The sequence below is a fragment of the Micropterus dolomieu genome, linkage group LG22 (assembly GCF_021292245.1).
Source record: "Micropterus dolomieu isolate WLL.071019.BEF.003 ecotype Adirondacks linkage group LG22, ASM2129224v1, whole genome shotgun sequence".
NCBI lineage: Eukaryota > Metazoa > Chordata > Actinopteri > Centrarchiformes > Centrarchidae > Micropterus > Micropterus dolomieu.
Genome location: NC_060171.1, coordinates 32846441 through 32860418, shown reverse-complemented (window position 1 = coordinate 32860418; position 13978 = coordinate 32846441). Strand labels below are relative to the sequence as shown.

Sequence of the window (13978 nt, the reverse complement as noted above, 5' to 3'; positions counted from 1 at the left end):
AAAGCAAACAAATCAGGCAAAGACAAACAATGTCATAAGTGTCACTGCACCTGAATGTGATGGCGAAGGAGTCTGGTTCTCCTTCTCTCTGTCGGATTAGGAAAGCTCCATCTCTGGGAATCCTCAGCAGGTAATCTTCTGCCTGTCCTCTGCTCAGGTTACTGTAGAACCACCTGCACACACACAAACACACACACACAAGGACAGATATATTATATTATATATATGCTTTGGCAAGAGGCAAGTTTTTCCTTTCATGTCAGTAAAGCATATCGAAATGGATTCAGATTGGACCGAAGAAAGAGAGAGGGGAAAGAGTATGCTTCTGTGGGTGTATGAGACTGAAAGTGAAATGTGAAAGCTAGAAGCCATGCTTGTGCGGTTGATACAAAATAAGAGTGAGAAGACAAAACCAATATACAGTCTCCAAGTACTTGTTTTTTTATCTCTTCCATATATCCACTGTATGAACAATGGATTGTAATGTACACCAGCATGGCTATACATTCGCCATGGCGTTTTAAGAATAATGCCTGTTTGCCTGCCTGCCATTAGAGTCAGATGTGAAGACCGATATCTAAAACATCTATTACATGTTTAGCCTAGCTTTGCACCAACACTGGAAAAATAAGATATGCCCCAGCAACTTTGTAGCGAGACACAGTCAAACCTAACCTTCCAGGTAATGTTCCAAACGTACAAAAACCTCATTCAAAATTGACATTTGACATTTATAATAACACAAATGACATAATAAATAAAATAAGCCTTGGCCTTCCCCTTCTCTTAAAGGGGAATTCTAGCAATTTTACACAGCAAAGTACGTTTACAGGTCTTGGGTCGTACTACTAATGCATGCGTGAAAAGAAGTTGTATAAAGCCGTTTATGGTTGAGCAAAGTGATGTCACTTGAGGCAGCATCGATTTGGGCTGAAATCTACAAGTTTGAAAATGAAACAAATCTGGGGGTTTGGAGTAACCTCTTTAAATGTGCATGTGGCACCTTTCCACCTCAATAATAAATTCATTTTCAGTTATAAACTGCACTTTAATAGCTCCTGTGTTTCAGCAGGTTTTCTGCTCATGTTCAAAACTTTCTGCACCTTCAGAATCTCTCCCACATAGTAACCTGTGTTCTCTGACATGTCCAGAAAATAGTCAGAATATTACCAGAATAATGTCATCATTTGATGAGAAGTCTACCTGCCCTTTACTCTGCTGTGCATTATGTTACTGATGCGCTGGTCTGGACTCACAGCGCGAGCGGTGCAGTTGATTACTATCAGGGCGTCCGCCGATGTCACTCAGCTGGGCGGAGTTGATTAGCTCTGCGAGTCTTATCAGTTTGTAGACATTTGTATTTCACTGCTTGACAAAAATAATGTGTGGCTTGAGAGCATGTGAAAAATGTCAATTGCGTGAGACTCGCAGGACAGCTTTTAACCCGACGAGAAATCTCATCACAAGTTAATCTCGCTATTAACCCCAAGAAAAGCGTCTTCTCAGTTCTCCGTTTTTATCCTTTCTTTTAAGTTGTAGTTGTAAATCTGCTAATCGGTACAAATGTGTAGGTGACTATATTGCTACTGAACAGGATACTATATGTAACAAAACTGATTTGACTTTCACTTTTGGCATGTTAAATTAAGCTAAACCCATCTCCAACCTTCAATATTTCAGCACTGGATACTTAGAGATTAAGTGATATCAGGTGGTTTTGCCTAAAAGTTGAGGAATTCAGAATAACTGCTTTAATTTACAAAAAAAATATATCAAGGTATCATACTTCGCTAGCTTACACTGTATAATGATTTTTAGCATGTGTATCCAGTCCCCTGTGATGTGTCAGACTCATGTTTGTTCATATATGACAAACCCTTCATGTAGATGTGGGTTGGGCCGTGGTACAGCATCAGTGAGGCGCAGTTCAAAGTCTTGGCAGCGCAGCGGGCTATCTCTGTAGTGGTGGATCAGGGAGTACACACTAGGAAAGTGCAGGTTTGGCGTCAGGAAGAAGTAAGTGTGTCCGCCATCTGAACCAGAGCGAATGCGACAGTGCTGGACCCTCCCATTCCGCCTGAAATATACACAGAAGACGTGCAGATTGGAATGAGTGTGTGAGTTAACACATGACAACAGCATGGCGTAATAGTTACAAAGGTTGTCTACAGATTGGAATAGGTCGGATCCCAAATAATGCCAAACTTACACTGTACTTGGACCTGATAGTCATATTTTACATTCTTAATGGGATACCACACTGGCTTATTATCTACAGTACCTGAACCCAGTCCACATTTCATGTCCAAATGGATTATCCCACGTCAACATGGTTGTACCATTCCTTCAAATATGACGTGATAATATGACTAAGATATTCAATAACAACCTTTTGCCCAATTTTAAGAGAAAAAAACAATCTTCTATGACACAGTGTTGAATCCTCTGTGGATCCTCTCATTTGAAGAAGAGGCACATTTTCACCCACACCTTCATGAGCCACAATATTTGGGATGTTGTGGGAAGGGACCGTGAGATCAAGAAATTGGGTGTTGTACCAGAAGGACAGTGTGAAGTCCGTGACGAAGGTATCGCTCTCTCTGACCAAGAAGGTGCCATCACTTCCCCCGGTCTCCGCACAGTATTCATGGATCAGTCGCTCGGCCATCAGTCTGCCCTCCTTCATGCGACCGTGAAACCACGGCTCTGAACAGTGCAGGTCCTGGAACTGAGAAAGACAAGAACAACACACACATGCACGTTTGTTTTAGGGTAACACATATTCTTTGACCTTTCATTTACATAGGTACCGTGAGCATTTATGTAAATGCTCCGTACTTGTATAGCGCCTTTCTAGTCTTTTTGACCACTCAAAGCGCTTTTCACCAGTCATACACATTCATACACTGGCGGAACAGCCGGGTTCAGTATCTTGCCCAAAGACACTTCGACACGCAACCAGGGGGAGCCAGGGATTGAACCGCCGACCTTCCGATTAACGGCCAACCCGCTCTACCTCCTTTATTTATTTATGAATATGTCCACATGATACTGTATCTACTTAAGAAAATTATCACTTTTTTAAGTTATCAGAATTGTTTCTACCATAATCAGTTTTTCTATGTGAGCTTTGGGCCTAAATTTTGTGAATGATAATAAAGCCACTAATCATATCATAAAATTGACTTCAGTTAAATGGTATAACCATTATCAAAACAATACTCCATAGTGCTACCAGAGGTCAAAAACTGCACAGGGTACCTTTAATCTTTCACCTGATCCAATACATTTTTTTTACTGATCTGTATGATTAGATTATTATGGAAGGCCTATCGATTCAACTATTTTTTTTACTCCATTTTCCCGTGATAACGGGCTGATTTTCTCGTGATCTCGAGATAACAAAACAGTAGTTTAACACAGGGGTATTTCTTAGTGATAATTTCAGTGTGGTTTTCAGTGTCATAGGTTAGCTCAGTTAGGTAGAACTCATCAGTTCCCTTTTATTTATTTATTTAATTTAAATTTTAATATACTTTTCATTTTTTTAACACAAACACACATACACTTTGATTACTTTACGCTTTAATTACTTGTTTAATGAAATGTATGGGGTTGATTGATGTAGTTTGTATGATATTGTTGTTACACATTCATGCCAATAAAACTAATTTGAATTGAATTGAATTGATTGTAGGGTTTTGTGTTTGATCCTCAATAGAGACCTATATATATTTCTTTTTTTATCTTTTTCATAATCCTCTTTCTTATGAAAACAGTCTCACATGCTCACAATAAAGCACGTGCTGGACTGTGTGCAGTGGTTGGTCCACATCCATCAACCTACATTTACATTTACTCATTTGGCAGACGCTTTTATCCAAAGCGACTTACATTTGAGGAACAACAACAACCTCTGGACTTTTCATTTCCCCATCATTCCCAGGCAGAGGAAATTCCTCTGCTTCTCATTCAGGGGAATCCATTTAACGTTACACATTGCCTGACGGCTATTTCTGAACCTTTGAGATAGAAATGTGTAAATTGGATTCCCCTGAATCTCTTCATAACAACTTTGTTGAAGAGGATAGTAAAAACACAAAAGAAGAAAAACCATGGTTGCTGAGAATGGAACCTACAATTCTAGAATTAGGAGTCCTGCACTCTACCAACTGTGTTAACCAGCAACACTGCTGTAATCTTTTTGTACTAATAGAGGGTTTACGTTGATGTCACTTCCGCTTCCGGAACACGCTGGACTGAGTGGCAAAACATCCGTTACCATGGCTGCATTTAGAAAACTGGGAGTAAAACAAGTGATTATTTGCTCAAATTAAAGCAGTCGGACTCAACAGTGCTTACCAAAGAACCAGCGGTCCAGCTCTTTCCGATTTTAGATGTGTTGTTTGTGTTTTAGCTGATTCAAGCTAACACTGCTGCTTGTCTTCCTGCCACTCAGTGACCATAAATGCGTTCTGTGACATCATGCGTATACCCTCTATAGAGGGTATATGCATGATGTCACTTCCCCTTCCGGAACACGCTGGACTGAGTGGCAAAACATCTGTTACCATGGCTGCGTTTAGCTAACCGGGAGTAAAACAAGTGATTATTTGCTCACATTAAAGGCAGTCGGACTCAACAGTGCTTACCAAAGAACCAGTGGTCCAGCTCTTTCCGATTTTAGATGTGTTGTTTGTGTTTTAGCTGATTCAAGCTAACACTGTTGCTTGTCTTCCTGCCACTCAGTGACCATAAATGCGTTCTGTGACATCATGCGTATACCCTCTATAGAGGGTATATGCATGATGTCACTTCCCCTTCCGGAACACGCTGGACTGAGTGGCAAAACATCTGTTACCATGGCTGCGTTTAGCTAACCGGGAGTAAAACAAGTGATTATTTGCTCACATTAAAGGCAGTCGGACTCAACAGTGCTTACCAAAGAACCAGTGGTCCAGCTCTTTCCGATTTTAGATGTGTTGTTTGTGTTTTAGCTGATTCAAGCTAACCCTGTTGCTTGTCTTCCTGCCACTCAGTGACCATAAATGCGTTCTGTGACATCATGCGTATACCCTCTATAGAGGGTATATGCATGATGTCACTTCCCCTTCCGGAACACGCTGGACTGAGTGGCAAAACATCTGTTACCATGGCTGCATTTAGAAAACTGGGAGTAAAACAAGTGATTATTTGCTCACATTAAAGGCAGTCGGACTCAACAGTGCTTACCAAAGAACCAGTGGTCCAGCTCTTTCCGATTTTAGATGTGTTGTTTGTGTTTTAGCTGATTCAAGCTAACCCTGTTGCTTGTCTTTCTGCCAACTGCGTTGTCTGACGTCATGCGCATACCCTCTATTGTGTGATGCTTTATATTGAACCAGTTGATTGATTTTAAATTGACCAAGTGCAAAAAAAAAACTTTCTTATCTCACTTTTACCTTCCTGGGATCTGCTTCCTCCTCCTCATACTCCTCTGCATAGTACAGCTTGTCATCAGAGATCACACAGTAGTGCTTGTTCCACCGCTGAAAGAGAAATGAAAATGTACACGTTAAAGTAAACATGCAAACAAGCTCACACAGGGATCTTTTCAGAGAAACATGCAGTAGTTTGGATTTGGAAATGACACACGGAAGTTTAAATTTAAATAATTTCCCTTCCAGAGATCCCAACAATGAAATACAGTGATGATTTCCCTCTGTATGATCAGCAGAGGAATTAGACTTCTTCTGCTACTATTGTTGCTACAGCTACAATAACTCTCATCAACATTAGAGAGACATAATTGGAGAATTTTAGTAAAACCAAACCTAAAAGGAGAATGGCATAGTGTGTTGTGTTCCTTCAATTATTACACAGAGTCTTAGCAGTTTCTTGGCACTTTTTATTTAAAGCCAGACTGTTTAAACAAAGTGCATAAAAATGTATATTGCCTGATCACAATGAACACCAATACACTTCCCCTGATGACAGTGGGTGGGAGGATGAGATTTCACTAAAGGAGGTGCTTCCTTCCAGCACAGTAAATGTCTGAGCAGGAAAGCCACATAAAACGGTTTACCACACTAACAGTCTAATTCGATGTTTTCTAAGTGATTATAGCTGAATATTAACAGTGCGCTGTTGGGCACACTGTTAATTAGCTCAGTAAATTATAAACGCTTCAGTCTATATATAAAGTAGTGTGCCAGAGGTTGCTGTAGCCAGGCAGAGGCCCACTAGTAAGTGAAAGCCCTGGAGAATTCGCTCTCCCTCGCTACTTTCTGGGTCGTTGGTGCTGCATTCATTTCCTTTTTTTTCAATCAAGCTTCATTTATACATTTCTTCCACATTAAATACTCCACTCAGGATGGTTTTGGTAATGTTGCTTTTGATTGGCTTGTAACTAAGACCTCTTTCATGTGCACATACTCAGGGCCAAACAGGAAAACCCAGAGTTAACCCTAGTTGATAACCAGCTTAATCACAAAGCAGTTGAACTTGTTTTGTGAATTAGGCTCCAGGCATGATGTAAAACATGAACACCACTCATCTTTGCGTTAGGAAATACAGGTTAACTTGTGTTCTTGGTGTTAAAGGAGTACCCATTCATCCCTTGTACCTGATCCACAGGGTCCCAGATCTCCAGGTCTCCCTGTTTCTGCCCCTTCCTGAAGTCTTTAGTCATTCCTCCTCCCTCCACACTGAGCTTCTTGTGCTGCACAAAGACAACAAGGAGAACACAGTCATGACCATTAGTAATGATAACACATAGCAAAAGCTTTCCTCACTGACATGCCAGTTTCATTCCACACATGTCTAGACACACACACATGTACACACACACACACAATACCTTGAGAATGATCTTGCCCTTCAGCTGTGAAGGCGAAGGCAGCTGCTCAGCGACCTGCACCACAGGTTCAGTCAGCAGTTTGTCTCCAAACACATCTCTGAAGATACGAGCCATCTGACGCTGCTGTTCTAAAGGACAATGCTCCTCTATAGACAGGATCACCGGGAACCTAAGAGACAGACACGCGGTTATCGAGAAGTGTTTCAGAAAAATGGCGATGGCACTGTTAACAGAGAGATTTTAAATCGGTTATTGTAAAAATCAGATAAATAAGTACCATGTGAGGGGAATGGATTTTTTTTTTATTAACATCAAACTGAGACCAAACACCCATTGATAAATTGAAAAAATTTTGAAAAAAGTATTTTTTTAAATCATGAAACTAGACCCTTAATTTTTTTTTTTTTACTTTTATCAAACCAGTGATATAGACATTCAGACCAGGATGTTGCCCAGTACAACCACCGACCAGAGTGGTTCAATATCCGTGTGTCTCTGTGTGAGAGAGAGAGAGAGAGAGACAGAGAGAGAGAGAGAGAGAGTCACAGACATAGTGACTGTTGTTTTTTGTGATTCTTACTCTGATGTGACAAAAGCGTGATCGTTAATGGCTTTGACCACATCCTCAAACTTGATCTTGGTGGTCCTGGTCCAGCCGTGGTAGATGATTGGCTCCCCGGGCCCTTCCCAGCAGTCCACTGTACAGATTCAGCACCACACAAAAGACAAAAAACAGGTGTCCAAGATAAAATCTGATCATATTAGACTAGATTAGATTTGTGCTGGGTGGAATGGCCAAATGAGACTAATGCTGTTAATGCAACTGCCAAATATAAATGTGTAGCACAATGGGGCTGTTTATACTGACATTCAACACAGCGGCATCCCAGACGTAGACAGCGTACATAGGCCTCTGTGGATGACTCACTACGAAGCTGATCACCAGTCAGATAGCTGTTGAACGACGCACAATGGGAGACATGTTAGATTATATATTTATAGATATATAGTTCACAAAATGAAACCCTGGATGTTGTTGTTGTGTTTTTACAGTATGTCCTTCGTTCGCTGACCTCGTTTGCTTGTTGGTTAATTAGCAGGATGTCTGTCTGCAAGGAGCACTCAAGCAAGCAAGTTACCAGATCATTCCCACCGGTGGCCATCAAACTCTTTAACTCCTCCCGTCTGACACATGGACCCGTAGTTATTAGATATTTAACTGGACCTTGTAGTGCAATCTATCTTTCACATTCTGTGCAACATTATCTGTTTTAATACTAATACTTAATGTGCAGTATTCTTATTCACTACTAATGTTCATCATTAGATTTCTATTAATAATGTAAATATTGTACATATCCACACTCCTTTATATTTTATTTTCATATTTTATATTTATACTTTTTATATTTAGATATTTTCGTAATTCCGCCGGGATCAATAAAGTATTTCTGAAATCTGATTCCTGAGATATCTCAAAAACAAATTTCAGAGACGTTTGGTGCAAACAAGACCTGATTCGTATCTGGCACATTTCAGGGGTTATATTTTAGTTATTTGATAACAATGAGTGAGAGGATGTTTTTGAAGACTGTCCCTATTTTTTTAGGAAATACTTAACTTAAATGATGGAAAGAAACCTGATAACTGTAGCTCATGAATTCATCCACTGTGTATTTGTTGGTATGGGAATCCCGGTGCATTTGTTTTAAAACGACAAATCTTCACGTAAATAACGGCAAGACTGTGATGAAATAATCAATTACACAATTAAAGTAATTCTATATCAGATTTCTAATTGAATAATGACTATTGAATAATCAGGCAGTCATCCACTGCTAAATGTCTGTATGATCCACTTTGATTCACTCCATATACATGTATAGTTCAATTCTTACTTCATGCTGTGTGTGCGTGTGTGTGTGTGTGTGTGTTGTGTGTGTGTGTGTGTGTGTGTGTGTGTGTGTGTGTGTGTAGAGTGATACTGACGTGTTGTGGGATGAGTTGATCCAGTAATGGGACAGAGGGTTGTTCATGTCCAGATTGCTGATCTCTGAGAACTTCTCGTCCCAGACAGAGTTCTCCTTGGAGAACAGGAAACTGAGGAACTAGAAGAGGAGAACGGCTTAAGATTTAACAACTAATACAGTCCCTCGTTACTTGTGTGATTCATTTTAGTAATGATACATGTTCAAAAATTACAAAAACAACAACTCATCAGATTTCAAGAAACTATTTTCGTCATTACTCACACATATTTCTCACCTAGGTCATTTAACTGCATTCCTACAGATAACAATCCAGCCTGCTAATTCCTGCCAAATTCAGCTCAGTGGTACATTAAATGCAGTGGAGAGGCTCCAAATTAGTGACTTGATGCCAAACCACAAACAGTATGCCAATAAAAACATTTCCTACGTACAGTGGCCTGTTTCACAGTCTGTTACATCTTTGCACATTCAATCTCCGTCATATACAATGCATGCATGCACCGAGCAGAATACCTCGCTGACAGTGAACTCGGGATCATTGGTTTTTCTCATGGTGTCGTCGATGAAGGTGGTCATCACTTCTCTGACTTGGTTCAGATCACTGGCCCAGGACTCCTGAGGCATGAGGGGACACAGAAAAAGTGTTAGAATGAATGAACAGCCAGTAGGGCCATTAAATACTCAATAATTATATATAAATAACTGTGTGAGCTAGCTCTGCACACTGTCTTGAAAACAATATATTCATGTTTCATTCAAACTGGCAAAAGACAAACAAACAAACGTAGGCTATTTAAATTATGTCTGTCCTCTAAAGTCACCATAGTTCATTTTCCTTCAGGAAAATGTTTTTTCATCTTTTTACTGTATGTTTTTCCACACAGAGAACCTCACAACATGAGAAAACATAACAACTAATAATGAATAAAACAAAGCATTAAAATGAAGGCAGGATGTAGTTTGTGGACAATGTGATACCAAAAGTGATGACATTTGTAAATGTGTGACATTATTGTAAAGACAATATCTGTTTTGTTATGCGAAAAAAAGAAAATCAAAATATTGCTGAAATTATCATACAATTGAAACATTAGCCAAACGATAAAGACCATTTTAATTTGTTTATTTGAGACTAAAGGGTTAGGGTTGTTTGGCTCTTATTTGTTAGAATTTCCTGTGAAAGGAAATGACAAAATAGTTGTTTGACAGGAGCAGATAAAAATGAGTCAGGCATGCAAAGTTAAAAACAAAACCTCTCTTGTCTGGGGCGCTAATCATTCACTGTATCAGCTTATTTTACCTTTTGCTGGTAGATAAGGAAACGCTGGAAGTCATGGAGCAGAACTGCGGAGGCATCTGGTTTATCTGTGTTACTGTAAAATGGAAGAGAGCAAACAGAAATAACACGCTGACAAACTACAAACTATCTTTACGAGCTGCCTTTCTTTTATATAAGTTTCTTAAGATTCAATTCAATTCCATTTTATTTTATTTATATAACACCAAATTATAACAGTAGCTATCTCAGGAAACTTTAAAAAACAGATTTAGACCGTAATTATAATAAGATCAAGTGTTTAACAAAGATGAGAAAAACAGGAGCTCACCCCAGAATAAAAGCACACGATTCCTTTTTGAACTCTTCAAGGATCTGAGTTCGAAAAATAATGAAAATGCTCAAAAAACATGTTCAATGAACATGTGCAATAATATTTACAGCATATATTTATTTTACTGTGATCAATTCATACTTACCTCATTCTGTTCAAACATTATATGGTTGTATAATTTATGAAACTGCTCGAAATCCAGGCGGTCTTTCTTTGCTCCCACTTCCTGTAAAAGTAGAACAATAAAAGCACAGGATTGAATTAACAAGCCAGCCTACAGAAAGTTTAAAAATGTATTTCCAAATCAGGTCAGGTCTAATCTCTCTGATATCATAGAAATTACGATGTTTTTCAATTGTCTGTGTCCAAGTAGGTTCAGTTATCAGTAAGAGGTGTCCAAGACAAAAACTTAATCATTTGAATTTATTCATTTGAATTAAATACACACATCAACGACAAGGACATAACATGGAGAGAAGAGTACCATGAATTTGTCTTTAAGAGCACGAGAGCTGGGGGCCTTGTAGTTGAGCAAAGGAAGCAGAGCCTTAAGCTCCTTCAAGGAGATGCTGGGAAGGACACAAAAAGAAAAAGTAGTATCAAGTCATATCCTGCCAGACATGAACTACAAGCTAGTATGACTGAGTAATCAGATCATATACATAGTAGACAGTACCTGTTTGTTTTTGTCTGATTGACAGAATACATCTGCTTCCTCAGCCAACTGAAGGGGAAATGACACAGAGAGATCAATGATTAGAGGAGTATTTATCACTAGTAACTGTGTGAACGTGTGTGTGTGTGTGTGTACCTCTCTATAAGAACTGGAGTCGGAGCAGCCAGCGTCTCTTGCCTCAGCAATTCTAGACCTAGCAGCCATTTCTGTGCCTCCTCCACAGAATCCGCTGGAAAATGAGCAAAACAGACATTATTACATGTACTGACATTTAGCACTGTGGTATGATGAGCAGCTGCTTTTAAACACATTGTATTGTGTACATGAACTGAAGTGTAAAAACCACAAGTTGTTGTTTTAGGTGGAGTAAGTGCTGCAGCAGTTTCTTGACAAACACCAACAGTGGGCGGCTTCCTGGAGTCACAGTGAGGTAGCCAGGTTTGGTACCAAGGTGCCAAAACCTGTGCTCACCAACCGTATCTGGCAATCTGCACAACAGCCAGAGATGCTGCACAGAAGTGCTGGGCATATGGACAAACTCTTTTGATTTCAAGAAATAGTAACCACCTAACATGTAACCACCCCCCAAAAAACAAATGAAATTGTGTAATTGCAGTTTAGAGGTGTTGGTAGGTGTTTTTTTAAACTCTGGACAGAGCCAGGGTAGCTCTTTTTCCCTAGCTTCCAGACATTATGCTAAGCTAGGCTAACCATGGCCTATCTCAAGCTCTGTACTGACCTACTCCAAACAGACTTTGTTTTCAATCATTTCATGTCACTCTGTGACAGAAAGAGTACATGTATTTCCCAAAATTATCCCTTTCAATAAAAATGGCCAAACATTATTCACAATTGTTGGTAATGTTGTTTGTCTTCACTTTTGATGAAAAGTAATTGGAAAATTGCATCTGACCTGAACACAAGGCTACAAACACAGGTAAAGACCTCACCTCCCAGACTGAGGGTGTTGAGAACAAACTGTGAGCCATAGAAGATTGTGAAGCAGGTATTTTCATCATGTTTGTCCTTGCCATCTTTGAAGCGCTCAAAGTCCTTGGAGTTCCTCCCGGGACGAATCTCTCTGATCTCAAACAGGTCCACTGAAACACAGCACACATATTTCAGGTAAAAAAAACAATTAAGGCGGGGGCTGCCATTTGCAAATCATCTTCAGGGAAGATTATCTGTAGTCAGCATCACAAAACACAAGTGATAAACAGTAATACAGTCTCTTTCAGTTTCACACATTTTCAGCTCTCATACTGTCACTACTATAGTTCTCGTTCTTTAGGGCATGGTTATTTTCACACTTGGAGGGAAAGCGATGGCATATTAAACATGCACACTAGATATCTATAAATGAGGAGTGGTGCAGAGACTTTAAAGCTACATCACAAACTATGACTGCTGTCATGATAAAATGTAATGCCTACTGTTGCTCAAGGACATAACCTGAAATATGTCTATAGCATGATGATCATAATGTCACTGCGGTTCTTTTATTTTGAGACAAAAAGGCAAACAAACAACTAAGGGTTCCTGTGTTTCAGGCCGGGATCTTGCACCTATTGGCACAATGACATCCTGGCTCTGGCTAAATCTACTGCAGCTGCACTATCCACAACCTAGAGGAGGAACTAGCATTTGGATAGTCTTGGAGTATTAGTTGAGATTCAACAATTCAGCTGTTCAACAAATAAAACTATTTTCTGATATTTCATCACTGTGGTCTTGGTTTGATTAGGGCTAATGTTTGTATATAGTAGTATATATAGCTTTCCACAAGTATATTATTAAATCCAGTTGGACAGAACAGCAGTTTAATTTTTTGGTTGGACAAGAAAAATGGTCTACATGGTGTTTAGTGTCTAATGTGTTAATGCTTAACTTAAAGAGGTGGCATTATGCTCATTTTCAGGTTCAAAATCCTATTTAGAGATTGTACCAGAACATGTCAACATGGTTTAATTTAATTTTCATATTGCACATTGCTGCAGCTCCTCTTTTCACCCTGTGTTGAAGACTATGGAGTGATACATCTTCTCTAAAGGCTCGTGCAGACTACACACTGGCCGTCTTGTGACGGGAGTCTTGAAGTCGTTGTGCCGTTCACACTACATGACTGATCGCTGACAGGGGGTCACACACTACACGAGCTGACAGCGACTCTGTCACCCGACGGTGGTCTCCAAACCACATTGTCAAGAAAACATGTGAAATGTGAAACGGGAAATGATGCGACCTAAACACGATACAGCTGTTGTTTGTTATTACAAAGATAGCAATTATAAAAACAAAGAATATGGGTGAAAGAATGGATTAGCACACGCAGGTAGCAGGGATTTTCTGAGCTACAGAGAGAGCTGGAGGGGAGTATAAAGTGTTTTGCGGTGAAAAAGTAGCTGCCTGCTCTCATTGGCTGGCTTTGGAATTTGAGTCGGCCGACTTTTCCAGATATTTGGCATGCCAGATGTCTGGCTGACGTCGGCGATGTGTCAGTGATGCGTCGGGGAGCCGTTTTTATGCTTCGCATGACACATAATGACTGGTGACCGCTGATCAACCGCTGATTTACTCCCGATCACAGCCTGACGGTCGCTGAGCTTGCCGAGCGGCAAATTGGGCTAAAAATCATGTAGTGTGAACTAGGCTTAAATGATCTTTATTGGGAGTTGCACATGTACAGTTCCTAGTTAAGGACTACTAGCCAATCAGAAGCAGAGAAGGGCGGGTCAGCGAGAAGCCCTTAAACAGCTTGGATTCAGCTGTAGGCTACATGTTGCCGACCAGTTTGGCAACATGGACTGGAGCGAGAGTTTCAGAGTGGTGAGTTATTAATCTGTAACAAAAGTATCTTTCATCC

General features: G+C 39.9%; 1 protein-coding gene across 1 annotated transcript in view; it reads right to left on the bottom strand.

Annotated features, from left to right (window-relative positions):
- plcg2 (phospholipase C, gamma 2) overlaps positions 1-13978 on the bottom strand; it is a 77533-nt gene that overhangs the window by 10781 nt on the left and 52774 nt on the right. The window contains exons 3-19 of the mRNA XM_046036485.1: positions 12066-12215; positions 11251-11344; positions 11116-11163; positions 10924-11008; positions 10585-10665; positions 10437-10480; positions 10130-10202; positions 9343-9444; positions 8828-8946; positions 7707-7792; positions 7419-7536; positions 6839-7007; positions 6605-6700; positions 5442-5528; positions 2559-2728; positions 1877-2077; positions 51-173 (exon numbers count right to left, since the gene is read on the bottom strand). Coding sequence (XP_045892441.1) covers positions 51-173; positions 1877-2077; positions 2559-2728; positions 5442-5528; positions 6605-6700; positions 6839-7007; positions 7419-7536; positions 7707-7792; positions 8828-8946; positions 9343-9444; positions 10130-10202; positions 10437-10480; positions 10585-10665; positions 10924-11008; positions 11116-11163; positions 11251-11344; positions 12066-12215 — 1846 coding nt within the window. The remainder of the gene's footprint in view (positions 1-50; positions 174-1876; positions 2078-2558; positions 2729-5441; positions 5529-6604; positions 6701-6838; positions 7008-7418; positions 7537-7706; positions 7793-8827; positions 8947-9342; positions 9445-10129; positions 10203-10436; positions 10481-10584; positions 10666-10923; positions 11009-11115; positions 11164-11250; positions 11345-12065; positions 12216-13978) is intronic.